A 27687-nucleotide genomic window follows, 5' to 3' on the forward strand; every position below is an offset into this window, starting at 1 on the left:
CAAGCACAGAGGAGCTGAAACCTGCCCAGGACCTGGTGCACACTGCCAGAAATGGAGCTGCAGAGCCTGCCCAGCCCTCAGCGCCCCAGGTATGCATCAGAATATGGCTTCAGGGCTGGGGCTGTACAGAGGCAGCACCAGCACTGCAGGGCTTGGCACAGCTTTTCACCAGCCTACGGGGTGGGTGCTCCTGGGCAGAGGTTGCATATGGCAGGAGTCTGCAGCCCCGATGTGCTTAGCCTCTCACAGCCCTGGTGTGTTGGCAGTGAGTGAACTGTGAGCACGGCACAAGCCAAGCCCTTGTCCTCAGAAGCAGCCATGCCATGGCACAGGGGCTGCCAGGGCTCAGGGGTTGAGGGCAGCCCCTGCTGAGGGCTCTGCCCTGGAGCCACAGGGAGGTGATGCCGGGTGCCAGCTTTCACACCAGATCCATGTCACAGGTGCATGGCACCGTGTGCTACCTTGCTGAGGGCAGGGCTGTGCCCCACCACCTGTTTGCTTCTCAGTGCAGGATGCACTGATCCTGCACTGATCAGTCAGGTCTGATACTCTGTCTTGAGGTTCTGCCCAACAATGGCACCACGGAAAAAGTGCATTCCAGGAGCAGCTTTGCACTTGTATCAGCATTGGTCTGGGTGGCTGCTTGGTTCTCTCAACCTGCAGGCAGATGCATCTGCCTGCCAGGCAGGGCCGCAATGCTGTCGGGGGGTCTGCCGGCAGCGGTGTGGCGCACCAGCAGCTACCTCACTGTTTGGCAGCAGTGGCCGGTGCCCCATGCTGGAACATCCTGCATGCAGCACAGCGCTGCCTGCTCCGATGCCTTCGCTCTATGAGTCACAGGATTTGGCCGGTGGTGCCTTGCTGGGCTCGAGCTGTCTGCAGCACCGGCCCCGACACTGCCGGGTCATGGATGCCCCACCCGTGCCCGTTCGGTGCCGTAGGTGCTGGTGGCCGGGTCGTTGTCACCCCCACCCGCGCCTACAGCCGGTCCCGTCGTTGCAGCCGATGCTTGCCCAGGACGTCTCAGCCTGGCGTGGCCCGCCAGGAGGGTCCCATGCCGCGGGTCATCCGCTCCACGGCCTGGCCCTGCTTATTGGCCCCGGAGCCCTGCCCGTCCCCCGGGGCCGCGGCCCGCTGTCTCCCGGCGCGTCCCGGTACTTCAGCACCGTGGACAGCGGCAGCGCGGGCACCGGGGCGAGGGAGCGGGAGGGCAGGTGAGGGAGGGAGAGACAGGCGGGAGGGGGAGCCGGCGGACCGGGAATCAACACTCCCGGCTGCTCCCGGCCCAGGGCACCTGCCGGCACCGGCTCCTCTGCGCCCCTCTGGGTGGGCTCCAGAATGGGACTAGGGTCGCGGCCCCCGAGACTGGGGAGGCCGGCCGGCCCCACCCCCTACCGCCTCACCCTTCCGCAGCCCCATCTCCTCGCCGCCCCGCAGCCCCTGTCCCGCCTCCCTGGCGCTCGCTGCCGCTCCCGGGCACCCCGCTCATCGCCGCCGCCGCGGTGCCCCTCACGCCCCCGCCCCCCGCCGGTCGGTGTGTGCCCGGCGATGACGTCAGTCCGAGCTCCCGGTCCTATATAAGCACCGGCCGCGCCGCCGGCTCATCTCCCACGGGACGGATCGCACTCCATTCCACCGGCAGCGCACCGGCAGGGCACACGAACCGCGCACCGGGTACGGGCCGGTGAAGGGTACGGGTCTCAGTACAGGACGAGGGCAGCGCCGGTGCAGAGGACTGGGGAGGGAGCAACGCGTATGGGATGGTGTGGGAGGTAGGGGAAGGGGGCATCGCGTTCGGGACGGCTCCATGGTGGGACCGGCGCCCTCTCGCCGCCGGGTACGTTACTCCCCTCGGATCCCCCGGTTCCCGGAGCCGCCCCGGTGTCCCCGGTCGCTCCTCGTTACATTGAGCCTCCGGTCCCGCAGGTGTGGACGGAGCCGAAGATGCGGCGGGCGCTGCTCACCCTCCTACTGTTGCTCGTCCGCCCGCCACCCGCCGCAGCCCGCCCCGACGGCTCCATCCCGGCGGCCGAGTCCGAGGCTAGGGGCCGCCCACTCTGGCCGCCGTTGGTGCCTCCAGCCCCGGAGCCGTGGAGGGCGAGGCGGGACGAGCCGCCTCTCTCCATCGACCTCACCTTCCACCTTCTGCGGCATCTCCTGCTGCTCGCCCGCGCCCAGAGCCAGCGCGCCCAAGCCGACAGCAACCGCCTCATCCTTGACGCCGTGGGGCGTTGAGCGCGTACCGGGACACCCCGGGATCCCGCCGGAGCTGCGCCGGGTTCCGGCCATCACCTCAGCCTTCCCGCCGTGGGCCACTCAGCGCCGCACGGGAAAACTCACCGGGACTGGTACAGGCACCAGCACTGGCACCGGGACCGGCACCAGGCTGCGCCTGCTGCACCCGCCTCATCCTCGGCACTGGGGCAAGTGGCCACGGTACCGGCCCCGGGACGGCCCGCACCGATTTTGTAATAAAACGTGGTGGAAACCCGAGGCGTGAGTGAGTGTGGGGCTGGGGATACGGTACGGGCTTACCGGAAATGTGCAGGGAACTCGTAGGGAACGGGGGCCGGGATCAGCGGGGCTGGAAGTTAGGTTGAGCAAAGCTGGGTGGGCTACACCGAGCACTGGGAACACAGCATGTCCCTAGGGGAGGGGGACATCCCCTTTGGGGGCAGGAACCCCCAGTCCTCGAGGCAAGGAGCTGTGGGTGCAGTGGGAAGGACACAGAGAGATGGGTGCAGTGGGTGTCTCACCACCAGCGAGCAGAGCAAAGAGGTGCTGCACCCCTCACATGGAGGCAGCTGGGGATGCAAGTTGGGGCAATCAGAGCTCTGTGTGTGGCAACCCCCTGCATCCACTGCCAGAGCACTGCCAGAGCACTACCACAGTGTGGGATGCCTCGTGAAGCTGGGGAGATCCACACAGGCTCTTGGGGAGGGCATGGGGTGGAAGAACACTGTGGCAGGGCATGTTTCAGACCTCCAAGCAAGAGGAGAACATGGATGAAGCTTTCCTGAGACAGTTGGAGAGGTTTGGCCACCTCATGGGCCTTGCTCCTCACAGGGGCAACCTGCTCTCATTGAAGATGTCTCTGCTCATGGTGGGGGGAGGTTGGACTAGATCATCTTTAGGGGTTCCTTCAACCCAAACCATCCTGTGATTTGATGATTCTGTGATAAGCTCCCTGCTACCTGCAGGAAGGGCAGCACAGCAGGACTGGAGCAGTGAAGGAGGTTTGAGGAGGGTGCATAGGAAGAGCTGCTTGTGGATGTGATGGTGGCAGCCATAAAGCAGTAGAGATCAGCACCCAGGGCAGGCAGGAGTGCAGGCAGCAGCATGCAGCCTTGGACTTCAAGCGAGAATATTTATGTTACCGGGGTGGTGGGGTCTGGGCAGAGGCAGCTCTGAAGGATGAAGGAGCTAAGGAAATCCGTGAGGCCATTGAGAACAAGCTAAAGAGTGGTCACGGGGTGCCCTGGTGGCTGAGGTTGGAAGAGGCCTAGGGAATCTCCCACACCAACTCCCTACCCAGGGCAGGGGCAGCTGTTCAAGGGGCTGTTCAAGGTTGTGTCCATCCAGGCTTTGAAAGAGGAAAGTCCATCTGGATGTGAGAAATGCTGAACCTGAAGGGGGTACTGGCAAGAAAGATTGTCCTGGAGCAGGCTCCCCAGAGCATCTCCCTCCTTGAAGATACTCAGAACTGGCCTGGACATGGACCTGGACAATACACTCCAGCTGACCCAGCCTGAGCACAGGGTGGTGCTGACGCAGCTCCAGAGGCCCTTTGGCCCCCAGTGAGGCCACAGGCAGCTTCACAGCTTCTCTGAGCGGCTTGTGCCAGGCAACCTGTTTGGTCAGCCCCATGGCAAAAACAAAACAAAACAAAACAAAAAAGGAGGGTTTTTTTAGGGAGAAACAAGAAAACAAAAAGCTTTTGGCAAAACTTTCAGTGGAATCTCCTGTGGTCCAGTTTGTGCTCCCTGCCCACGGTTGTGTCACTGGGCACCACTGGGAAGGATCTGACTCCATCTTCCCTGTCTCCCATCACTATACACATGGATTCCATGCCCTCTGAGCCTTCTCTTCTGCAGATGGAGGGGTACCAGCTCCTCCTCAAGCAACAGCTGCCCGAGTCCCTTCAGTGTCGTTGTGCCCCCTCCCTGGATTCCAGAGGTCACATCATCTGAGTCAGGGGGGTGCAAGGTCAAGGAAAGCATCCACCACCTCCACCCTCCCGGGGCAGTGAAGGGCTGCCCAAGAGCCAGGCTGGGGCTGGGGCTGGCAAAAGCAGGTGACAGATAGCTGGAGACAGGGCTCAAGGAAGAAAACTGCCCAGAATAGAGGAGAGTCAGGCTGGGGCTCTCCTGACATACCCCAAACCCCTCCGGTGGCACCCAGGGGTGCCAAGGTCTTTGTGAGCCCCTCTTGGCCATCTCTGGAAGGTGATGGGGACATTCCTGATGTGGAGAAAGGAAAACATCACATCCCCAAAGGGTCCCAGCGATGGGGAAGCCACCCAGCCTCACCTCAGTCCTCAGGGACCATGTGAGCCCTCCTGGGGCACATATCTATTGTGCGCAGGAGCAGATAGTGACCAGGAGCAGCCAGACTGGTCCACAGGGTTGACCACCCAGCCACGAGCTACATGCTTGTGGATGCAGGAGAATGGAGACATTCCATAGCCCAGGGCTGAGCCCATGTGTCCACCCTGGGACAGGGGTCTGGCAGGTGGGCAAGCAGCTCATTGCTGCTTGCTCAGGGCCATTGAGTGCCACAGCGCACCATGCTGGGTTCCCTCACTCAGGTTTGCAGGTAGCAGTACCTGAGGGTAGAGCTGGGACTGAGCTAGGCTCAAGGAAGGGGCCATCAGGGACCTCATAAGTACAAAGTCCTGCCCTGGGCAGGCAGAGCCCACAGCAGCCCTGCAGCTGGAATCCATAGTGGGAGCGAATTCATCATGGACCGTGAGGAGAGAGCTGTGCTGGGACATGGTCTGTGGGGACGTGTGGTGCCATGGCCCATGGTGGGCTCAGCTCCAGCGCTGCTCCCTCTTGCCCACCTCCCTGCCCAAGCAGGGCTCACAATCACACGGGGGGTGGCTGGAGCTGCTCTGGATCCCCCAACCCCTTTCTAAGGATTGCTCTGCTCTTGAGAGAAGGAGTTTTTCCTGGTATCCAATGGGAATTTCTTCTATCCCAGCTTGTGTCACCATCTCTTGTGCTGTCCCTGTGCCTGATGGGGGTGTGGCTCCAGGTCCCCATACCCAGGAGGCACCTCAGGGGTTTCCTCTCCTATGGCTGCACAACCAGCTCCTGCCCTGGTATGTCCCCAGCCTGGCTGTATGTCTCTCCCTATTTGCTCCCACAGATCCAAACTGGGACAGGAACCTGCTGGCAGCAGGGGGAGGGTCCTGCTGGCACAACCCAGACACTAGGGCCTCTGCTGCCAGGACAACCCCGGGCTCCACAGCTTCCATCCCAGCCCTGAGTTCACCGGGACCTGCCATGTGCCACCATTTCACTTCTGCTTCCATGAGCCCATCCTTGCCCATCCTGCACCCCAGTCCCTGGCCAGCTTGGTGGCCCGTGTGCTTGCTGGGTACTGAGGTCTCGGCCGCCAGTTCTTGGAGCCCCCTGGCAGGGAAAGGGAGGTGGCAGCAAGGACACTCCCATGGTGGCTCAGCTCCAGAGGACATGCCCAGCCCCATCCTCAGTCCCTTGAGGAGCCCCTCACCGTGTGCATCATTGGGTGCATCAGCTGTGACGCTATGGCTGTGCAAGACAAGGTGGGTGACGCAGCCAGTGCTGCCATGGCCCTCTCTGGGTGCCCAGCCAGGGGAGCAGGGGGTACAGGCCCCTGGCACCGATCGTGGTGCTCCCGGCTGTGTACTCAGCCAGCTCATCCCAGCACTGTTTGCTTGGTGCACCCAGGGGACAGTGCTGCCCAGACGGTGTCCAGCGGGGGGGCTGCAGAGCTCAAGGGTGATGCAGTTCCTCATCGCCAGGCAGGGGCTGCAGGCAGAGGGGCAGAGCCCCATGCACAAGGTTTGAGGTGAGAAGCTCCTGGCCACAATCCACCCCTGGGATGCCAGAGCTGAGCCATACTGGGGCTCCCTGGGGACACAGACCCTCTTGTGTGGTCCTGGGACAGCACTGGGTGGTGGGGCTGGGGCGCAACTCAGTGGGGCAGGGGCTGCGCCCAGGCTGGAGCCCATGGAGCTGGTATGGAACCACGTGGGGTGCAGCCCTGGTCCCCACCCTGGCCACACACAACACTGGAGATGACATCCTCACACATTTAATGTTGTAGAGGGGCAGCTCCAGTGTTTGGGGAATTGCAGCAGCAGAGCTGGAGGGGCAGGGGTGAGCTGGTGATGCCAATGCTGCCCCACGGTACCTGTTCAGTGCTGACCTGTGCAGGAAACTGGCCTCAGAATCACATGGTGGGCACCCAGGGACCCCCATTCCAGCCCCTACAGGCAAGGAGACAGGCACTCTGGGGAGCCCTGAGGTATAAACTCCATCATCTGCATACCCATCCTCTTCTGTCCCCCATGAGGTGCTTCCTCTGCCCCAAGGCACCCCATGACCTGGCCCTGTGTGTCCCCCCCACCTCAGTCCCAGTGAGGGTCTCACCATGGGGAGAGCTTGCTGGCTTCTGCCTTGGCCCCACATCTGCAGAAGGAAAGCAGGTGACAAGATTGGAAACAGGGGCCCTGTCACACTGAAGGACCTGCACAGCTGCACACAGGCAATAGCACAGACACAGCACTGAGCAGAACACTGGGCATGTCCCTCCCTCCATGGGCATGGCAGCCCCAGCCCCTGGGCCCTGCTGCCCCAACTGCCCCTGCAGCCCTGGGACCAAGCACAGCAGCCAGAAACAGCATGGCACGGCACAGCACAGCATGGCACAGCACAGCAGGGACTCACCTTCTGCAGCATCAGGTGCCTCCAGGCTCTCCAGCCGGTCCTCATCTGCCGCAGCCTCACTGCCATCCCCAAGTGCATCCACCTCATCCTCACCCAGCGGCTCTGCAGCACAAGTGGACAGGTTGGCTGAGGCCCCCCCTCCCCATGGTGTGGGCAGCCTGGAGACACTCCAGGAGGGATGTGACCAGCCCAGAGCAGGAGCCTGGCCCTGGCGTGGGACACAGCAGCCCACAAGCCAGGAAGGGTCCCTTGGCAGTGCAGAGGGGCCCCATGTCCCCACTCCTGTGCAGGAGGGGATGCAGCCCCACACAGAGCATGAGGCAGTAGAGGGCTCTGCCCATCCGAGTACTGCATGCCCTGGGCAGTCCCATGTCCCCCCCAAGCATGGCAGTGCTTGTCCAAGCACCAGCACCTGTCTGGAACTCGATGGTCCTCAGCATCTCCGCCACATAGTCCACATTGATGGAGAAGTGGTCCATGTTCTCATAGCCGGGCTCTGGGCGGCTGCTCATTGACACCTTGGACATGTCTGTGATCCTGCGGGACAGGAAGACCCCCGGAAGCTGCCAGGGTCCAACACACAAGGGGTGCTGTGCCCATGGCGCAGGAGGGCCAGCCATAGCCAAGCCCTCATTCTGCCCCCTGTACCCCCCACCTTGCCATTGCCCCTGTGCCCTCAACCCCATGCCTCCCACCCCCACTCACTTTTTCAGGAGCTCCTTAGAGTGCTGTGGAGGAAAGGTGGGGGAGGTGGTCAGTGTCTCCCTGAAACAATGGGACTGGGGACCCCAGGAGCCAGATGCCACAGCCCCCCCAGCACATCACAGGGGTAGCCCCAGATCCTTCAGATTGACCCCAGTCCCCCCTAGCCCTGGGGCAGTCCCAGAGCCCCTGGAGGGACCTGCCCCCTCCCAGTTCCCCAGCACAGCCTGGGAGCAGCTTTAGCCCCCTTGGAGGGTCCTGACCCCTGCACCCTGCAGACCATGTTCACACAGACCTGCAGGTACACAGCCATCTGGGGCTCCTCCATGGCCTGGATGGCTGACTCCACGAGCTTGGAGGAGGCCTCCAGGTGGTCGCCGTACTGGCGGATGAGGCCCCGCACAAGCTGCACCTTCGCCTCCTGCTCCTGTGCAATGCTCTGCAGCAGCTCCTTCTTCCGCTCCTCCAGGATGCTGTACAGTGAGTCAAAGCGCAGCCCCAGGTGCTGCTTCTGCCGCCGGCCATTCTCCTGCAGGACCATGGAGCTTAGGGGCTGCCTGGCCCCGCCATGTCCCCACCACCAATGTGGCACCCAGGGACACCCCCCTGTCCTGTCCCACCTCAATGGTGTGGCAGATCTCCTCCATCTGTGTGATGATGGCCTGGATACGGTCATTCCCCGCCACTAGCATGGCAATGCCATCGCTGAGCTCACTCTGGGTGGGAATGGGATGGGCATGAGGACCAGCTGATTGGGTTAGGGTACCCCAGTCCCCTGTGGGCCACCAGGGCCACTCACCTTTTGGCGCTGGTAGACAGCGGGCAGCGGTGCGACCTCGCAGTCCTTGTGTGCCCCGAAAACCTTGCAGAGGGAGCAGGTCGGTGCCTCACAGCGCAGGCAGTAGATGTTGATCCGCTCGTCTTCATGCTCCTCACACATGAGGTGCTGCTCAGCCTTGGCATGCAGGGGCCTGTGGCAGGGACCAGGCACCACTGCGCATGGTGGGCCCCAGCCCCAGGGACACCTCCAGCCCCAGGGACATCACAGCCCTTGGGGACACCACAACTCCAGGGACATTTCCATATCCAGGGACACCTTCAGCCCCAGGGACGCCTTCAGTCCCAGTACACCTTCAGCCTCAGGGACACCTGCAGTACCAAGACACCTCTGGCCCTGGAGACACTCCCAGCCATAGGACACCTTAGCTCCGGGGACACCTCCAGCCCTTGGGGACACCCTGACCCCAGGGACAGCCCAGACAACCGTGGACGCTGTCACTTCCACACTCCAGGCTTGCTCCCACCCCCAGCCTTTTGCCCGCAGCCCCCGTGGCCTCCCCTTCACGGACGGGACTCTCTCCCCCGTGGGGTGCCCCGCGGGCTCCCCGCACCTGGCCGACTCCTGCTTGTAGATGTCAATGATGTTCTCCACCAGCAGGTTCCGCTGCAGCCCGTACACCCCGTGCCGGTCCAGCACCACCTCGTGGCGGCACGACGGGCATCGGAACCGGCCGCCCGACGGCACCGCACTGGAGCCCCGCGACTGCCACAGTGGGTTAGAGGCCTGGGAAGGGTATAGCATGGGTGGGTCACGGCCACAAACCTCCCGTAGCCCCCCGGCTGCCAATACTCCTCCAGGCTTTGCCGCTGGTAGCGGGAGCCCGCGGGACTGCCCCCTCCCCCCCGGCAGTGGGTGCTGCATCCCCGCGGGCACGAACACGAACACGAGAAAGGACACACACACGGGCACGAGCAAGGAAACGGGCACGGGCACAAGCAAGGACATGGCCCCCGCGCACGGACGCTATCTGGCCGTCCCCTCCGGGGCTCGCGGGGCTCGTCCCGGGACCGAGGTCGGATCCATCCTCGCCTTCTCCCGCCGGTTTCCGGCCCGACCGCACCTGGAAGACGTCGTTGGCGCACTTGCGGCAGAGGTTGTGCTGGCAAGGCAGGATCACCACGGGCTTGGTGAACATCTCCAAGCAGATGGGACAGATAAGCTGCTTCTCCAGGCTCTCCATGTTCCGCGCCTCCGCCAGCAGCGGCTTCAGTCCCACCGCGAAGTTCATCGCCGCAGTCCCGGCCCGGCCCGATCCGGTTCTGCCGACCACTGCTCGCTCCCTGTCCGGCTCTGGCCTCGTCCACCCGGTGTCTGCTCTGCCTCAGCCCCAGCCCCAGCCCCGGCCCCGCTAAGCCCAGCGCTAATTTTAGCCTCCCAGCCCCGCCGGGGCCGCGGCAGCTGTCGGCGGCGTCGGGTGACACTGAGTCACGGTGCCGCGGCAGGCCCCTACCGGCGCCCCCGGCCCGGCTGACCCCGGGCACCAGCTGACCCCCCCACCGGGACCGGCTGGCAGCAGGCAGCGGCTGATCCCGGCCACTGGCTGATCCCAGGCACCAGCTGATCCCACCGGGACCAGCTGGCTCTATGGACTAGCAGCTCAGGCAGGGCTAGCAGGCGGGTGGGGTCCCAGTCCCCAAAACGCCACAGGTTCATCCAGTGGCAGCCCCGCCACCAGCAGCATGGCCGGGTGCCTGGAAGAGCTGGTGCCAGGAACAGCCCGGTCCCGGCACTTGCCCTGACACTTCAGCTATATTTAGGGGGTGAGACAGAGCCCATGCAGCTGCAGGCAGAGGCTGTGTCCCCTTGCCCCTCTCCCCCTGGGACGGCACAGTCCACCCCTGGCCCTCAGCAGAGCCACAGCTCCCAGGAGAGCATGGCAGGAGCCAAGCACCCCTGCCCGGAGCAGCTATCTCCCACTAGGACTCAGGCAGCCAGAGACTGCATGAGCAGGGACAGTCCGCACACATGCCCTAGTGTGGGACAAGGGTGACTGGCCAGGCTGCTGCTACCCCATGCCCCACAGCAGTGAGGAGGTAGGAAGCACAGCCTCCACAGAGCCAGCACTAGCTGGGGGACACAGCTGTCCCAGGAAGGTGACAGAAAACAGAGTGATGTCCACCCCTGTAAGAAAGCACTCCCTCAAGCTGCTCTTGGGACATGACCTGCTCGCTCCCCCCACTGCTCAGCCCATCACTCCTGTGGGACCCACAGCCATAACACCTTCCCAATATAGGGCCAGGCAGAGGCACATTCTGCTGCAGAGCGTTCAGGCAGCCCCTGATGAAACAGAGACCACTCAGAAACACGCTCCCCTCCTGTCATCCTTTTAATGGTGCATAAAACCGATACAAACCCAAGGAAAGTGCCTGAACGGGGCCCAGCCCTGCAGGGAGTTTGCCAGCAGCAGTGAGCATGGGGTGCAGCCAGTGCCCTGGGGCTGTGGCAGGGCAGAGAGGAAGGGGGCACAGAAGGCAGCACCCTAACCCCATGAGCAGTGTTTGGCACCCAGCACCCATCGGGAGGGTCCCTGTGAGGGCAGGTGGGGGGCTCAGCCCAGCCCTGGAGGTTACAGTGCTAACGGTCTCAGACGTGCCCAGCTGTGGAGCCTGGTCCAGAGAGGTCTCCACTCACGGCTGCTTGGGCCAGCAGCAGGCGAGGCACTGGGGATGGGGTGCAGCAGAGTGGGCTCCAGGCCACCTCCACCACCAGTGTTGGGAGACAGGGGCATCACCCTGGAGCTCCAGCAGGGGCAGAAGAGCCTCTGCATTGATGCTGGCCAAATTAACCTGAGATTCTAACCACCCTAAGGCTGGAGAGCCATACTGGGTGGCATGACCGAGGTCCTGGAAAGTGACAGTCTCAAAGGAGGATCTCTTCCCAGAGTCCTGGGGAGCTAGCAGAACCAAGGCCAGCCTCAGGCATTGATGCTGACAGCTGGCAAGGGCTCCACACTGGCAGGTGGGGGCTGCACCACAACAGGTATCTGTGAAGCTGGAAAAGAAGAGCGGCCCAATCAGCGACCCAGCCCCATCCCATGGTGGTGCTGAACAGGCATTTGCGATGTCCCAACACCCCCATAAAGGCTCCCATAGACCAAGACTCCCAAACCTCCAGCCCCACTGCGGCAGCGCTCCCACCCTACAGAAAACTGCACAAGTTCCCCAGTTGCAGTCCTCGCAGACACTAATGTGGCCAGTGCCCAGTGAAGGAAACCAGCATGAAGCATGGCTGCTCCTCATGCTCCATGCCTTAGGCCCAAGTGTCTCTCAGCCACAGACAGTGCAGGGGCTTAATGGGGTCCTGGCCCAGGGGCAACTGAAGAAGAATAAGGCACCCCATAGCCTGTGCAGTGGTTCCCTCTATCAGCGGCACCAGCCCGGATCCAGACATGAAACACCAAGGGCTGGCTGTTAAGCAAGAGCTGCAGCTACACCTGAGCCTCAAGAGCAATGTCCCCACATGAGATGAAGTGGGGGGAGCTCCCCTGGAGCCCTGCACAAGACAAAGCCAGGTGGGGCTTGCGACAGACACAAACAGCCCAACTCACCCCTGTCCTCTGCATGCATCTGCGCCTCCAGGTCCTTGGGGTCGACATATTTGTAGGACTCATCCTCCTTTGGCGGGCTGCACGTCCCGCAGCAGAAGAAGCAGCAGCAGCAGCAGCAGCAGCAGGTGAGAGCACTGCAGCACAGAGCCAGAGCCTGCAGAGGAAGGGATGGCAGCCCCATGAGACCATATGAGCCACACCAGCAGCCAGGCCCCATCAGGGCAGCCCAGGACATGCTGGGCTCAGCTCACCTGGAACCACCACTTGGACATGAGGAAGTAGTGCTTGACAGCATCGTCGCCGAACTGCTCGGCCACATAGAGCCCCAGGGAGCCGTACTGGTCGTACAGGCGGCGCTTGTCCTCATCGCTCAGCGTGGCGTGCGCGCTGTTGATCTCCTTGAAGCGCTCGGCCGCTGCCGGGTCATCGGGGTTTTTGTCCGGGTGGTACTTGAGCGCCAGCCTCCTGCGCGGGGGGAGTTACAGTTGGGATGGGCCCGGGAGCCCGACACCCTCTCTGCCATCACCGGGATGGGCACCCCTTCCGCCCGGGTCCCCACACCTCTGGGCCCCGGCCGCTCCCCGCTTCGTACCGGTAGGCCTTCTTGATCTCCTCGGGGGAGCTACCCTTCTGCAGGCCCAGGACGCGGTAGAGGCTCTCCCCGACCCGGGACAGCTTTCGCTGCGGCCGCCCGGGCTCCACCATGGCGCCCGCGCCCCGCGGCAGGACCGGAGAGACAGAGGGCACGGACGGGACAGACGCACCAACCGCCCCGGCCCTGCCCCGCGCCTGCCGCCGCTTCCGCCCACTACCGCCCCGCTCTGCGCAGGCGCTGTCCCGGTGCCGGACCCGCCCCCGGCCTCCCCGCGGGGCACTGGGCGGCTGCAGCACGCCCCGGCACACGGTGACAGCCGTCATCACACACGTACCGTCACACACGGTGACACCCCTATTGAGCCCCCCCCGCACACGGTAACACCCACCTCACACACAAATCCCCTGTACGTGGTGACGGTCCCCATCATCCACACACCCACACCCCACCACCCTAACCTACAGCCTCCCACACGGGGACACCCCCATCACACCCACCCACCCCTTCATACACAGTAAGACCTCTATCAAACACGCCCCCTGCACATAGTGACACTCCCTTGACACGACCCCAGTCACACACACCTCCACGATACCCCTCACACAGCTCTGCACAATGACATCCCAGTCACACACACCCCTGCAGTAAAACACCCCCATCATACACCCCACACACAGAGACAACACCCCCATCACACCTACACACAGTGACACCCCTGGCATACAGCCCCACGCCACACATAGCAGCAACCCCTGCCCACCTTGTCCCCATGTGCCTAGCCCCGACACAGGCAGGAGGTGGCAGCCTGGGGTGAGGGGTTGCGCTGCTCCTTTATTGGGGTACAAAATGAAGGCAGCCAGGGCAGCGGGGGGGAGAGGTGGGGGGCAGAGCCAGAAAAGTGGGGGCAGGGGCCAGGCCCCACATCCCCAGGCCCTGCTCTCTTCCAGCTGCCTCAGAGGGCAAGGGGAGGCCACTGCCACCATCTTGAAGAAGAACCTGAGCAACAAGGGTGGCAGCAGCAGCTGGGGAGACCATGGCCAGGGCTGGGGAGATCACGGCCCCCACAGCCAAGCAGGCCCCCCTGGGATGTCAGGCACCCCCAGGGATGGAGTGTCAGAGTGGTGGGGACAAGGTGGTTCCTTGGTTCCCAATCCCTGATGTTTTTCAAGTAGCTGGCCTGCCCACAGGAGACCAGGTGGGGCAGCTGCTCAAATAAATACAAATAAATACAGATTCCAGCACGGGAGCTTGGCCAGTGCCCAGGGAAGAGGGTGACCGGCCCCTCAGGCACAAGCTGCAGGGAGACCATCCCTCCCTCCCACCAGCATGGCCGGCCTGGGGCAGAGAGACAGGGCCGGAGGTGAGGAACACCCAGACACCATCCCTCCCTCCTCAGAGGGTTGCCTTGGACCCCCGAGGAGCTACTCCTGCAGGTGGAAGGGGGGCAGGCAGCAAGGGCTCAGCCTGCAGGCAAGAGAGCCGGGAGCTGCAGGTGGGGGGCACAGGCTGGCAGGTCAGAGCCCCTCCTGGGGGCTGTAGCCAGCCCGGCTGGTGGCCCCATGGCCAGCCAGCTCAGCAGTCCATGCCGTCGCTCTCACACCAGGCAGAGGGTCCATCGGTGCCAAAGTATCGGTCCCCAAAGTTACCTGAAGGGTGAGGGGACAGAATGAGGCGGTGGCAGCATCGGCCCCATTGCAGTCCCCTCCCATGACACCCTCAGTGCAGCCTCAGAGTCCCAACCAGGCAGCTGGGGCGAGGGACCACAGCCCAGCCCACCCTCTTCTGTCCTCACCGATGCCAGGGATGATGTGGAACTCCTCATTGATCCTCTTGTCCACAGCGGTGGTGATGATGTGGACACGGGGAAAGGCATAGGCCACAGAGTGCACCCCCATCTCCGCCATCAGCAGTGACAGCAGGAAGATCCTGTCCTCCTGCACGTCATGATCCTGCAGCACATGGAGCCGTGAGACCCAGCCGGCATGTCAATCCCACCCCACGTTCTGAGTGCCCTGCACTCACCAGCAGGACGCGCACTGCCATCATGGCTGCAGCCCCTGTGGACACGGTGCTGTCCATGAGGATGACATAGTCCTCGCTGATCTCCTTGGGAAGGCGCAGGTAGTGGAGCTGTGAAGGGAAGGAGAAGCGGTCACCCACCCACCACACAGTGCCAGGGGCTCTGTGCTGGGGTACCAGTGCTGCTCACCTCAGGCTCCCCCGTGTCATGGTTGGTCTGGATGAGGATCTTGCCCAGGCGGATGTCCTTGCACACAGCAGTAAGGGCTTGCTCCATGGTCTCCCCTGCTCGCAGGATGGACACGCCAGTGATCTGGGGAAGGGATGAAAACACATTTGCCTGGCACTGTGCAGGGGAAGCAGCTGCTCTGGTGAGCTCCTGCAGCTTTGGCGCTGCAGAAGAGGGAAGCAGCCCATCTGCACAGGGACAGATCCTGGAGCCACCAGGTTTTCCCAGTCCATGCTAACCCAAGATGAGGCAGCCATGGGAAGAAAGAGACTGGGACAATGTCTCACCCTCTGTCTGTGGAACCGCTTCCCTTCATACGTTGTCCCCTGAGGCGTCTCCACAGTGACCGACTGCAGAAAGGGAGAAGGGAGAGTGAAGAAAGCTGGGTCCTGCATAGCCCGGGGGCTCAGGAGGGGGTGATGAGGCTCAGGAGCTCACCTTCAGTGGCAGGAAGGAGAGGGCATGTTCGATCAACAGCCGCATCAGGCGCTTGGAGTAGAAGATGAATTCGTCCCTGGTTGTGTCCTTGTTTCTGTTGAAGGAAGATGTCTGCGTTAGATGAGAGCAGAGTCTCTGCTCCACCACATGGCAAACAGAGCTCTAGAGGAAGGACAGCACAGAGAGCAGCCAGTGGGAACCTGGAAGCTCTGAGGAAGGAGATACAGTAATTACCAGTGTTTCTGGGCTTGCTGAAGACCCATGGTGCTGTCTAGGACGGACTATATAGTCAAAAATAGTGTTCAGTTCCCCTGGAAGGGGGATATAAAGCATGCAGCTAATCACGCAGATCAGATGAAGTGAAAGGATGCCACACGATGCTGCTCAATCCTCTTTGAGACACAGCAGACAGTTCAGAGCTGACTCTGCATGGTAGGCTAGCTGGACTAGCAAAGGGAACGAAACCAACAGCAAAAAGGAGGGATAAGAGAGCATAACATCAGCAGCCTGGTGTAGATGTGCGCCATGACCTGAGCAGAGATGAGGCAGGTGCCCGGGAGGCAAGCACAGAGGCAAAGCATTACTTGCTCTGAGCATGACCTCTAATTGCTGCTGAATCTCTGCTGGAGGATTTGCAGGTCTGGACATTTAGGACATAACTGCTGACTACGTGGAAAGAGCCAGGAGAAAAACGGGGGACAACAGCAGCACAATGTCAGGCAGCACCATCGGTTCCTGGGGCAACAGAGACTTAGGAACAAGCAGCAAGGGGTTTGCATGGGCCCTGCAAGGGGAGCACAAGGCAGGACAGAAGCACCCCCAGGACAGACCACAGCACAGCAGCACAGCTGGCTCCAGGAACACCTCTGCACAGAAGCAGCATAGCCAAGAGCAGCTGGGTTAGCTAACACCAGTGATGGGAAAACACCTGACGTGTTCTCAACTCCTCTCCATTTCTGTGCCAAGTTAGAGACAAACTACTGCCAGGAACCAGGCAGATTCTGAAATACCTGGCATTATCTCATTGCAACCCTTAAGTGCTGAGGGCAGCAAGAAATACAAGAAATAAAAAGCAATAAAATTACAATGGGGCTGTAATTAAGAGGAAACCTCCTCTTCTCCTTCAGGAGGAATAAAGCAACTGCACATGCCCACACAATAGTCCCAGTGCTGGGCAGAGAGAGACGAGGCTGGCTTTAACTATGGGCAGCATTTTGACCATCAGCACATGTATGTGCTGTAGCTGAACTCATTCACCACATAGAAGAAAATATTGCACAAAACCTTGCATTTCCTGCAACATGTGGATCTCAAAGCACAGTAACACAAGTGAGTACAGAGCTCCACTTAATGAGAGCCAGGACTGTCCCTGTCCTGTGTTACTCTGGGTATTTCCATATGAATGGAACAGCTCCTCCACCAGCACTGTCAGGGTCAAGTGCCTTAAGGCAAAGTACCAAGAGGTCACTCAGCAGGAAAGGAGCAGAATCTGGGATTTGCTTGTCGTTTGAAATGTGACCATAAAGACCCCACTGACATCCATCTAAACCTCTCCCAGTCTGTGGCTGCTTTGGCAAAAGAGCCAGTAGCAGGCTGTAACCTAAGGATCATTTTACTGAAGAACTCTAAGAACAAGCTTCTGGCTCCCTGAATGAACAAGCAAGGGCAGAGTGACACTGAAAGACTGTCTTTAAGAAGACACAGCTGAAATCCATTTTCTCTTCTGTGACCTGTGCCTAAAGCAGTGCAGCCTGCATATACCCCGGTATGTTCTGGAGGACGTAAGGAACAAAGGAACCCTTCAGACATTTGCCAGTTTCCAGTTGGAAGAGGTGGATCTGGCAACAGTCCAGAAGCAGCAGAAGGATACTGAATATTTTTACTCTGTATTTTAAGACATCATCTGCCATTTCTCACATCTCTCTACAATGACAGACAGCCCAGCCAACAGTGCTCAGAAGGATAAAGAGCCACAACTATCCAGAGATACTTCTGCAGCTACCTGGGTAACTCCAGAGAGCTCTGCAATGACCAGAAAACCCAATGTGGACATTCCCAACAAGCCTGGGGACAGCGAGGCACTCCTAAAGAAGTTGTAAAATCAGTTCTGGTCTGGAAGAAACAGGCACCAAGCCTACAGCTCCTCAGCATGGGCTGTCAGCATGTGTGCTCCCCGCGCGTGGGCTTCACCCACGTGCTCACCCACAGCAGCTCTGGAAGCCCCACCGAGCTCCAAGAACAGAGCCTGCAGCAGCTCTGCTTCCCCAAGCAGTCACCCCTGACAAGCCCCACACCAGCCATAGGGCTGCTCTGCCACAGACAGGGCCAGTTGGATGCTGCAATCAGCTCCTGACCTGCATGGGACAGGCCCATTGGTGCTCCTGCAGAGGCAGGATCCTCTGCAGCCTCCAAAAGACATCCTGATGACCATAGAATCATAGAGCTAACTAGACTGGAAAAGATCTTTACTATCAAGTCTAACCGTTACCCCAGAACTGCCAAGTCCAAAACTAAACCATGTCACTAAGGATCCCACGTACATGCTTTTTGAACACTTCCAGGGATGGTGATTCTACCACTACCCTGGGCAGCCTCTTCCAGTGCCTGACTGTCCTTTCAGTGAAGAATTTTTTCCTAATATCCAGTCTAAACCTCCCGTGGTGGAACTTGAGGCCATTTCCTCTTGTCCTATCACTTGTTACTTAGAAGACCAGTTACCTCCTCTCTCCATCCTCCTTTCAGGTAGCTGTAGAGAGCAATAATGGAGGATGTATCCATTAGGGATGGAGGACCAGCCTTGGCCCTGTGCCACAAAGGCCCCAGTGTGTCTCCCTTTTTGTGCAGGGGCAAAGACAGCCAAGGAACTTCTCTGGAACCAGGGACAAGCAACTGCTGATTATGCAAGGGGAAGGGGTGCTGCAAGGCAGGGCAGCCCTAGCATTCCCTGGCAGCAGTGGAGGACCCTCCCTGCAGCAGTCAGAGAATTGGGGTTGCTCCAGCAGTGCCTCTGTGCCAAGAGTGCTCCCAAAGGGACATCAGACCTGCTCACCCAATGGCCTCACAGCACCTTCCTGCCATCACCCAGGCAAAGCCCAAGAGCATGCACTGCTCCAGGTGCTGCCCAACCCCTCAATGGAGGTTCAGCCAAATCACAACCCAGCGAGCTGGGAATCCTCAGCTGAGCACAGCAGCCAGCCACTCCCTAGGATCCCAGTCTTCCCTGCAGGAGATAGCTGGAAAGCACTGGGTGGCCTGACAGGGACCAGCAAGCATCTGGCTTGGAGAGCCTGAACACAGTGTCAGCTTAGCTCACAAACAGGAGTGTCTGTAGCTGAAAGCCAACCGTAACATTCAGGCCCTCAAGGAAACCTGAGCATAGACAGATTTCACATCTGAACCACCTTCCGTGGTGCCTGCAACTTCCTAGCATGCAGGAAGGACCTCGCTCTGCCCCTCACTGAAGCACCAACAGCTTCACATTTCTCAAGGGCATCTCCAACACAGGACAACGTGTCCTATGGAGCACAAAGTCCAAAGCCTCAGGCCAGAGCAAACTTGCTAAGAGAGGTGGGTGACCCACGCCACCCACAGGCTGTGCTGCAGGGGATGTCCTGGGCATGCTTTCCATGAACATGTGGGTACCAAGATGCAAGCGATGGAAAGGAAATGCCATTCTCCGAGGCAAAGAGAGTGCAAGATGCTTGAGAGATGTTCGGGTGCAGAAAGGACTGTTCAGGTGCAACAGAGTCCTGATGGGTGGCACGAAATGCTCCAATTGACTCTGGTGATCTGGACCGGACACCGAAGCATCTTGTAAGTGGGAAGATATAACCCACAGCATTATTACACTGTTCACTCAATTCTATAGGTACATTGGTGATAAAAGGAAGACAAGGGAAAATGTGAGCCCTCTCCAGAAGGGAGACCTGGTTATCCAGGACATGGAGAAGGCTGAGGTTTTTTGCCTGTCTTCATCAGCAAGAGCTCCAGCCACACCAGCCAAGTCGCAGAAGGCAAAGACAGGGACTGGGAGAAAGAAGAACTGCTTGCAGTAGGAGAGGATCAGGTTCGAAGTCACCCAAGGAGCACAAGTCCATGGGACTGGATGAGATGGATCCACGAGTCCCGAGATAACTGGCAGATGAAATTGCCAAGCCATTATTCATCATATTTGAGAAGCTGTGGCAGTCCAGTGAAGTTTCCAGTGACTGGAAAAGGGGAAATCTAAACCCCATTTTTAAAAAGGGAAAACAGGAAGACCCAAGGAAATACAGTCAGTCTCACAATAGTGCCTGGCAAGGTCATGGAGCAGATCCTCCTGGAAACTGTGCTAATGCAATAAGGGGGTGATGTGAGACACCCAACACAGCTTCACTAAGGGCAAGTCATGCCTGATGAACATGGTGGCCTTCTACGATGGGGCTACAGTGTTGGTGGATAAGGGAAGAGCAGCTGTCACCACCTACCTGGAACTGTGCAAGACATCTGACACTGTCCCACACAACATCCTTGTCTCTGAACTGCAGAGGCATATATCTGATGGATGGACCATTTGGTGGATAAGTAATTGGCTGGATGGTTGCACCCAAAGAGTTGAGGTCAACAGCTCAAGTAGAGATCAATGATGAGTGGTGCTCTTCAGGGTCAGTACTGGGACCAGTGCTGTTTAATATCTTTGTCAATGACACGGACAGTGGGATCAAGTGCACTCTCAGCAAGTTTGCTGATGACACCAAGCTGTGTGGTGCAGGCAGCATGCTGGAGTGAACGGATGTCATGCACAGGTACCTGGACAGGCTGGAGATGTGAGACAGCACCAACCTTGTGAAGGTCAACAAGGCCAAATGCAAGGTCCTGCACCTGGGTGAGGGCAATCCCAAGCACAAACATAGGCTGGAGAATACTGGATTGAGAGCAGCCCTGAGGAGAAGGACTTGGGGATGCTGGCCGATGAGAAGCTCAACGTGACCCGGCAGCGCGTGCTTGAGCTCAGAAACCAACCGTGTCCTGGGCTGCATCACCAGCAGTGTGATCAGTAGGTTGAAGGAGGGGATTCTCCACCTTTACTCCACTCTGGTGAGAGCCCCCTGCACTCAGCTCTGGGGGCCACAACACAGGAGGGACATGGAGCTGCTGGAGCGAGTCCAGAGGAAGCCATGGAGATGGCCCTGAGGGCCGGAGCAGCTCTGTTCTGGAGGCAGGCTGAGGGAGCTGGGCTTGTTCAGCCTCAAGAAGGCTCAGGGAAGACTTTAGAGCAGCTTCCAGTGCCTATAAGGGCTGACAAGAAAGCTGGAGAGGGGCTTTTGAAAAGGGCCTGTAGGGACAAGATAAGAGGGAATGGCTTTAACCTGACAAAGGGGAGACTGAGATGAGATCTTAGGCAGAAGTTCTTCCCTGTGAGGGTGGTGAGGCCCTGGCACAGGGTGCCCAGAGAAGCTGCGGCTGCCCCATCCCTGGCAGTCTTCAAATGTTGGAGCAACCTGGTCTAGTGGAAGGTGCCCCTGCCTATGGCAGGCGTTGGAACTGGGTAAGCTTTAAGGTCTCTTCCAGCCAAAATGTTCTGTGATTCTGTGATACTTAGACTGATCATGAATAAAATAATTCAGCTGTTCTACTGCAGGACTGTTTTGGTTTCTGCCTCTCCATGATAACAGAAAATTGCTCTGGAAATCACTTCTCCCTGAGATGCCAAGCCTGAATTTGCCTTGACTATACTCAGTGAGATGCTCATCTGCTGCCACGACACAATCTTCCAGGAGGGCCCTCACAGACAGAAGGCTGAATCATCAAAGAACCTCCAGTGTTGAACAACAGGGAAACCACGTTGGCTGGCAGCAGCATGGCAAGCCAAGATCAACAGGCTGCATCCAAGGGAACTGCACTGGGGAAGACAGGATGGAAGAAGGGAGGCTGGAGGGAAATCCTGGTTCACAGTTCCCTGGTGCACCCACAGATGCCAGGTTTGGTGTGCCAAAGCACTCCAAAAGGCAGTGCTGGTGGGAACACCAGCACTCTGCAAGGGGTCCCACTGTGGAACGGGGCTGATGGCACCATGGCAGCTGGAATGAAGACGAGATCAGACCTGCCAAGGGACAGTAACTGCATGCACAGAGGTGCAGGAAGATGTAAATTTGATCCCCTGACAGTCTGAGCCTCTCCATCGAGCACAGGAGAACCTTAGCAGGCAGGAAGCAGTGCCTCTGGAGCAGAGGGAAGCCCAGAGGGTCACATGTGAAAATCATTTACAGCTCCACACCATGCTGAAGTCATGCAGAACCAAGTGAGCACTGCCAAGTATCACCTACAAGCACCAGGAATACAAGCTGCCTTGCTGTCACCAAATACAAGAGTGAGTTCCTCAGCTTAGAGATCTTGGTAACAGCACTTCCTCAGCTTCCCCTGCTTTCTTGGGCTGCAGCAGGATTTGAGGGGGAGGCTGACAGGCCAAGTCAACGCCCCTCATAAGCATGATTATTTTTTTTTGTTTACCATCTGGAAGAGGCAAAGTCTGCCTCCCGCAGCCCTGCCATGCACACCGGCCAGCTCCCCGAGCTCAGCTCCAGCACGGTAACTCGAGATCAGCAGCGCTGCCGGACTCTGACCGCAGCCCACACGGGTTTGGTCCCCTCCCTCCCAGGGCAGCTGAACAAACTCCTAAATCCAAGCAGATTAAGGTTATTAGACACTTGTAGCATAAAGGCGGAGGCACAACATGCCACTCCCAGCAAGGCACAAGCACATAGACTTCAAGGAGGAAGAGCGGAACAGCAGCTACAGATCAGAGAGGATCCAATGCCTGCCCATGGAACTGTCCCTTCCAGACACAGACTTTCAACCTGGGCTGTGGCACTGCTCACACTCCTCTGAGAGAGCACACAGCAGTGTCATGCTGTTGGCTCTCCCAGGGAAACAGGAGGAGCCACAGGTAAAAGGTCCCTGCCAGCGCCTCTGAGCAGGAAGGCTAGAGATGGGCGGGCTGCCGCACAAAAACCGGCTGGTTCTTCTCACCCTGCATGACTCCAGGAAAGGGAAAAGTGCTCCTTTACAAGCAAACAACATTCAACTTCTGGAGGTGCTGGTCTCCAAGATCTCCCTTCCACCTTCATTTACCACTGAGCACAGCCAGCGGATGAGCTAGAGAAATCATCTCAGGCCATCAGGAAGCTGATGGCACAGCAGTGCAAGGACACACTGAAGGGACACAGTCATACCTCCTCCGAAGTTGCCTTAGTGACCTGAACTCAGAGCTACTACAAGTACACAGCCTAGTGCGGAGACACATGGGCTTCAGACGCTGGAAAAGGTCTCTGCCTAGTGAGCGTAAGGTGCCACATCACCAGGCTTTTACTCCTGTGAATGGCCTTTGGAGCCTGCGCTGCCACAGGGAGGAGTCACAGGAGGAGCCTGGAGAAGGAACAGCCTCCTTCCTACCAGGAGGGGCACCACCTGCATGTAGTCACACGTTTGAGTTCTCTAAACCAACACAGGGGTGCTGGTAGCCAGCCACAGTGTGAGCAGGCACAGCAGAGCCCTCCTGAGCTCAGCATCCCCTTCCTGGTTTACAGCCCAGGGACAGTAACACACACAAAGGTTGCAAGCTTCTAAACCACAGTAATGAGGAATATCTTTAGTGGTTCCACAGGATTCAGCTCCTGACCCTACATTAGTGCTACTGTCACCTACAAAAAAGGAGCATGAGTGAGGAATGAAAAGATCAAGTCATGGAAAGCAGCAGCCTGGGTCTTCTCTAAGCTGGCTCTAAACCCAAGTGCCTCAGGAGAGGGGCAGTGAGGGCACCTCACCCCATGTGCCTGTGCTCCAGCTAGCAAAGAGCTAACCAGTCTCCTCTCATAAAAAAGACCTGCTCAAAAGTCACTCCAGAGCAGACATGCTGAGGGTTTGTTGCCAAAAAATTGTCTGTAGGGTGAAGCCAGCACTGTTCACTCCTGATTCAAGAAAACCCCTATGGCTGAAGCCCTTAAGGCAGATGAGGGAAAACTGACACCAGGTTTTGTAGTGTGATCCTACAAAACAGCTCTTCTGCAGGAAGGGAACTCCAAAGGAGGCAGGGACCTACCTGATGATGGTGTGCATGCCCCGCACTTGTGGTGTGTTCTCCAGGACGCTCAGTGTCTTCGGCAGGGGCTGCCCTTGGTGGGCAGAGGCCAGAGTTGCCCTGAAACAAGGCAGCAGTGATCAGAGCTGCATAGCACAGGCACACACAGCCACTGTGCGCTGGACACACCACAGAGTGGGACATGGCCCCTGGTCAAAGGAAGGCTCCTCCCAGAGAACCTATGGCACAGGCTGGACATCAGAAAGTACTTTGATCTTCCCACCTTGATCCCTAGGAAAGCCCCAAGTCTGGTACCAGGTACAAGATTCCAAAACAGTACCAACTCATAAAAGTGGGGCAAACCTCCCCTGACCACAAATCCAGCTGTCAGCAGCCCTTGTACATATAAGCCTCTATACCAGCACCCAGGGAGCAGGAGGAGCATCTCTGCATGCGAGGACCTTGCTACGCACCCTGGGACTAGGCTGCCCATGCTGCAGGGAGCTTTAGGGACAAAGACTGTCCCTTTGAGGTTATGTGAAGTCCCAGAGAACAAGGACTGTTCAGGGCCCTTCTCTCATAGAAGGGAGCAGCCTGGGACAATCCAAAAAGTAGGACAGGAGCTATGCTCCAGAAAACAAGGCAGTGCACTGGTCACATGAGTCAAGCACAGCTGCTGTGGGATGGCTCACACAAGAGCCTGCAGCCACAGCATGATGAGCCCCAAGAAGCTGAATGCAGGGCAGCTTCCTAGGCAGTTGAGGAAGAGCAGCTATGCTCAGGCACCTCAGCAAAGCTTTGGCCAGCAGGGACAAGAAGAGGCAGGACTTGGAGAAGAGTGGGTGCTGGTGGCCCTCCACCCCCAGCCCAGGAACCAGTCCCTCTGTGGATGGCAGGGTCTCCACATACCTGACAGTGATCTCACGCTGGGTGGGGGAGCAGAGTCATCCAGTGTGCAAGACGGGAAGGAAAGGAAGCACAGTCACTGCGCCACGCACAACCACCCACAGCAGCCCTGGCCCAGGTCCCACCCCTTCTCCTGGGGTTAAACCCAGAGGAGGAAAACCAGAGCTGGGAGGCAAGGGCAGACTAATGTGGCACAGCCAGGACGAGCAGGGTGGGAAGAGCCGAGACCAGAAGGGCTCTCCAGGACGACAGCACGTGGCCAAGGCCAGGCTAGACTGCAAGTGCCAGGTGTCACTGTACCCAGACCTGTCCCAGTTTCCCCAGCCCCCGTGTCACAGCTCTGTCTGCCCCAAGACCTTTTGTAGAGAGGTGACACCAAGACAATATGCATGCTCCAGAAGCACAGGGCTATTGAGCACCTGCATCCTCCTCTCTGTGCAGAATCCTCCTCCTCACCTGCACTAGCAGTAATCAAAGAGACCAGAGCTCACCTTCTCCAGCTGGCTGTGCACATGCTGCACAATGAGGTCCAGAGCCACAAAGTTTTCCCCACCTGACAGGAGAGCAGAGAAGCTGAGTCAGAGGCACACTGACTCAACCTCATCCTGGGATACCCGCTACCGGAGCTGCGGTCAGGTCTGGCAAATGCAGCAGTCTCACCCCTGGGCACCACGATATCGGCAACCTGCACAGTGGGCTCGATGTACTGCTCAAAGGATGGCTTCACAAACTTGTTGTATTGCTTGATGACACCTGCGACATCGCGACCACGTTCCATGATGTCGCGTTGCAGCCGCCGCACCAGCCGGATGTCAGAGTCTGTGTCCACAAACACCTTCATGTCCAGGAGCTGGAAAACTGGGAAGAGTGAGCACCCCCTATGCATCCCCCCACCAGACCTGCTTCATTCCCCTCATCCACAGCTCAGCCAGGTCTGACCTCCATGGTGAGGGCACCCAGTGTTGCCTCCCCTGAAGCCTTGGATGTGGAGGGGCTCTGCCAGCAGGCAGGGGGCTGAGCTCCCCCTCGGCAGCCCCCAGCCATCACCCTGCCCCAGCAGCATCAAGAGCCAGGCCAGGCCAGCACCCATCCCACTGCAGCACACCACCACACATCCCCCGCCACACCACACACTGAGATGGGCCACCAGCCACACCAGGCAGCGAGCAATACCTTCAGCAGCTCCTTGTTCGCAAAAGCCAGAATCCCTTCAAAGACAATGACGTTGGCCCCGTACACTGTTTTCTGTGGGCAGATAAGAGCTGTGCTCGTCCTGCCCGCCTTGCACTCACTGCGGCAAGGCCAGCACTCGGCACAGATGGCACAGTCACAGAATGGGATGGGTGCAAAGGAACCTGGAAGCTCATCCAGTTCCAACCCCTCTACCACGGGCAGGGACACCTTCTACTAGACCAGGTTGCTCCAAGCCCCGTCCAAACTAGCCTTGAACTCTGCCAGGAACAAGGCAGCTACAGCTTCTTTGGGCACCCTGGGCCAGGGCCTCACCACCCTCACAGGAAAGAACTTCTTTTCTTCCTTGTATCTCATCTAAGTCTACCCATTGTCAGTTTAAAGCCCTCAGCCCTTGACCCATCCCAGGCTCTTGCCACCCATTGGCAGCACTCCCCATAACTGTCCTGTATCACCCAACATTTAAGGGCCCTTATTCGGGTCCCTACACTTGATATCCCAGCCCTGCACTGACACGGAGCCTTATTCCAGAGCCCCAAACCTCTGCCTTCCTCCCAGCTCCTTCCCTCTTTGCACTCCATGCTCCTCACTGCAGGCTCTCCCTGCGCTCTGCGCTGGCCCCCATTTCCATATCCATCTCCATTTCTTCCTGCCCCATCCTTGCCTTCACACCTCAAACCCCCCAGACCAACACACAACCCCTGATGGCTGGAGCCCCTCCCTCCCTGTACCCTCCCAGGTCCCATAGCCCCCACACTCCCTACCCATGCCCATAGACATCCCTGCTTCCCAGGGCTCACCCAGCCTGCCCTCCCAGTGCCCATCCCAGCTCCCCCATGGCACCCACCCACTCCCGGCGGCGGCTGTGCGTGGTGAAGTCGTACACCGGCACCTTCACACTCTTGCCCTTCTTAAGCTTGCGGAGGACACTGACAAGCAGCTCAAAGTCGAAGGCATCAGGGTGGTCAAAATTGTAGTCACTGCGGGCTGCCAGCGCCTGCTGCCCCTCGTCCAGCACCTGCAGGCACCATCACCACTCAGTGCCATGCCAGAGCCCCCAGATCCCACCACTGCCACGCCAGACCCACAGATCTGCTGGCACTGTCACCGCTCTGTGCTGCCCTCGTCCCAGCCCTCACCTTGTAGAAGGAGTCCATGGAGAGCAAAACGACCCAGGGCACATCCAGCGCCTCGATGATCCGTGTTGCCACCGTTGTCTTGCCCGAGGCACTGCCACCGCACAAGCCTGGGGGTGAGAAGGGCATCACCGTGAAGGCCCCGGCTCCATCAGTGCCCGGCTTCGGCTCCAGCCCGGCCTCATCACTTCCTCAGCCGCGGTTCAGGGCCTGGCTCCATCATTTACCTCGTCCCAGCACCAGCTCCAGACCCACCCTTGGCTCCATCACTTTCCCAGCCCCCACTCCAGCCCTGGCTCTATCCCTGCCCCAGCCCGGCTCCGGGCTGCAAGCTCCATCACGACCCCGGCTCCATCCCTTCCCGAGCCCCATCCCGCCGCCGACCGATGACGAAGGCCTCGTCCACGGGCGCGCCGGTCTCGCTGTACCAGGGCGGCCGCCCGGCCGTGTAGATGGTGCGCTTGCTGGTGCGCAGCAGCGGCGGCTCCGGCTGGCACTGGCTGGCGGTTCTCCGCCGAGGGGACGGCGCCAGCGGCAGCCGGCTCAGCAGCGAGCCCAGCGGGCCAGGGCCCGGGCCGCACTCAGGGCCCGCCGCGCCCCACGCGCTGCCCCGCCGCTCCTCTGCACCAGCCGCCGCCATCTCCGCGCGCCGCCGCGGGCCGGTGGGTTCGGGATAGGCCGCAGGGGCTGCCGGGATGGGCAGCGGCCACACGCGGCTCCCGGCGGCCCCCGCGGCCCCGCCACGCCCCCACCACACGCGGGCACCCGCGGGAGCCGGGTCAGCGGCTATCGGCGATAGTGGGATCTGGTCCGGCCTCATCTAGCGCCCCGCAGCCGCTGCCTGGGAGCACGGCCAGAGCCTTCAGGGACCGAGAACCCTCCGGACATCCTGGGCAGCCCGTGCCCGTGTCACTTGCTCACGGGGGAGCATGTCCAGGGGCCCCCTCCCTGTGCCTACTGTATGCCCATGGCCTCTGGTCCTGGGACTGGGCACCGATGGAAGAGCCTGGCTCCCTCCTCCTTATCCCCTCCCTGCAGGGTTTTACAGACATGGCTTCCGTCAACCGGAGCTTGCCCTGCTCCAGGCTGAGC

General features: G+C 59.6%; 4 protein-coding genes across 4 annotated transcripts; 1 reads left to right on the forward strand and 3 right to left on the reverse strand.

The window, feature by feature from the left end:
• Positions 1–1658: 1658 nt before the first annotated feature.
• On the forward strand, positions 1659–2235 carry UCN (urocortin; the record flags this gene model as incomplete). Its single annotated transcript, XM_080614995.1, has 2 exons — positions 1659–1674; positions 1927–2235. The coding sequence occupies exon 2, from the start codon at positions 1945–1947 to the stop codon at positions 2233–2235; it is 291 nt and encodes a 96-aa protein (XP_080471121.1). The 5' UTR covers positions 1659–1674; positions 1927–1944.
• Positions 2236–2406: 171 nt separating this feature from the next.
• On the reverse strand, positions 2407–9706 carry TRIM54 (tripartite motif containing 54; the record flags this gene model as incomplete). The annotated part of the gene is made up of 10 exons (XM_080615964.1): positions 2407–2646; positions 6616–6677; positions 6936–7037; positions 7348–7472; positions 7641–7663; positions 7933–8166; positions 8258–8353; positions 8437–8608; positions 9029–9201; positions 9539–9706. 10 exons carry the CDS (start codon positions 9704–9706, stop codon positions 2407–2409), a joined length of 1395 nt encoding a protein of 464 aa, XP_080472090.1.
• Positions 9707–10877: 1171 nt separating this feature from the next.
• Positions 10878–12824, reverse strand: DNAJC5G (DnaJ heat shock protein family (Hsp40) member C5 gamma). Its single transcript, XM_080616699.1, has 4 exons — positions 12618–12824; positions 12277–12490; positions 12026–12179; positions 10878–11469 (listed from the first exon to the last, which is right to left on the reverse strand). Exons 1-4 carry the CDS (start codon positions 12728–12730, stop codon positions 11393–11395), a joined length of 558 nt encoding a protein of 185 aa, XP_080472825.1. The 5' UTR covers positions 12731–12824; the 3' UTR covers positions 10878–11392.
• A 613-nt stretch (positions 12825–13437) lies between these two features.
• LOC308220644 (uridine-cytidine kinase-like 1) lies at positions 13438–27254 on the reverse strand. Its single transcript, XM_080616897.1, has 14 exons — positions 26980–27254; positions 26599–26705; positions 26307–26477; positions 25442–25513; positions 24929–25118; positions 24760–24821; positions 24272–24288; positions 23384–23482; positions 15307–15400; positions 15156–15218; positions 14830–14952; positions 14643–14750; positions 14413–14569; positions 13438–14266 (listed from the first exon to the last, which is right to left on the reverse strand). The coding sequence occupies exons 1-14, from the start codon at positions 27233–27235 to the stop codon at positions 14193–14195; spliced, it is 1593 nt and encodes a 530-aa protein (XP_080473023.1). The 5' UTR covers positions 27236–27254; the 3' UTR covers positions 13438–14192.
• Positions 27255–27687: the final 433 nt, after the last annotated feature.

The sequence above is a fragment of the Psittacula echo genome, assembly GCF_963264785.1.
Source record: "Psittacula echo genome assembly, chromosome: 4".
NCBI classification, from domain to species: Eukaryota; Metazoa; Chordata; class Aves; order Psittaciformes; family Psittacidae; genus Psittacula; species Psittacula echo.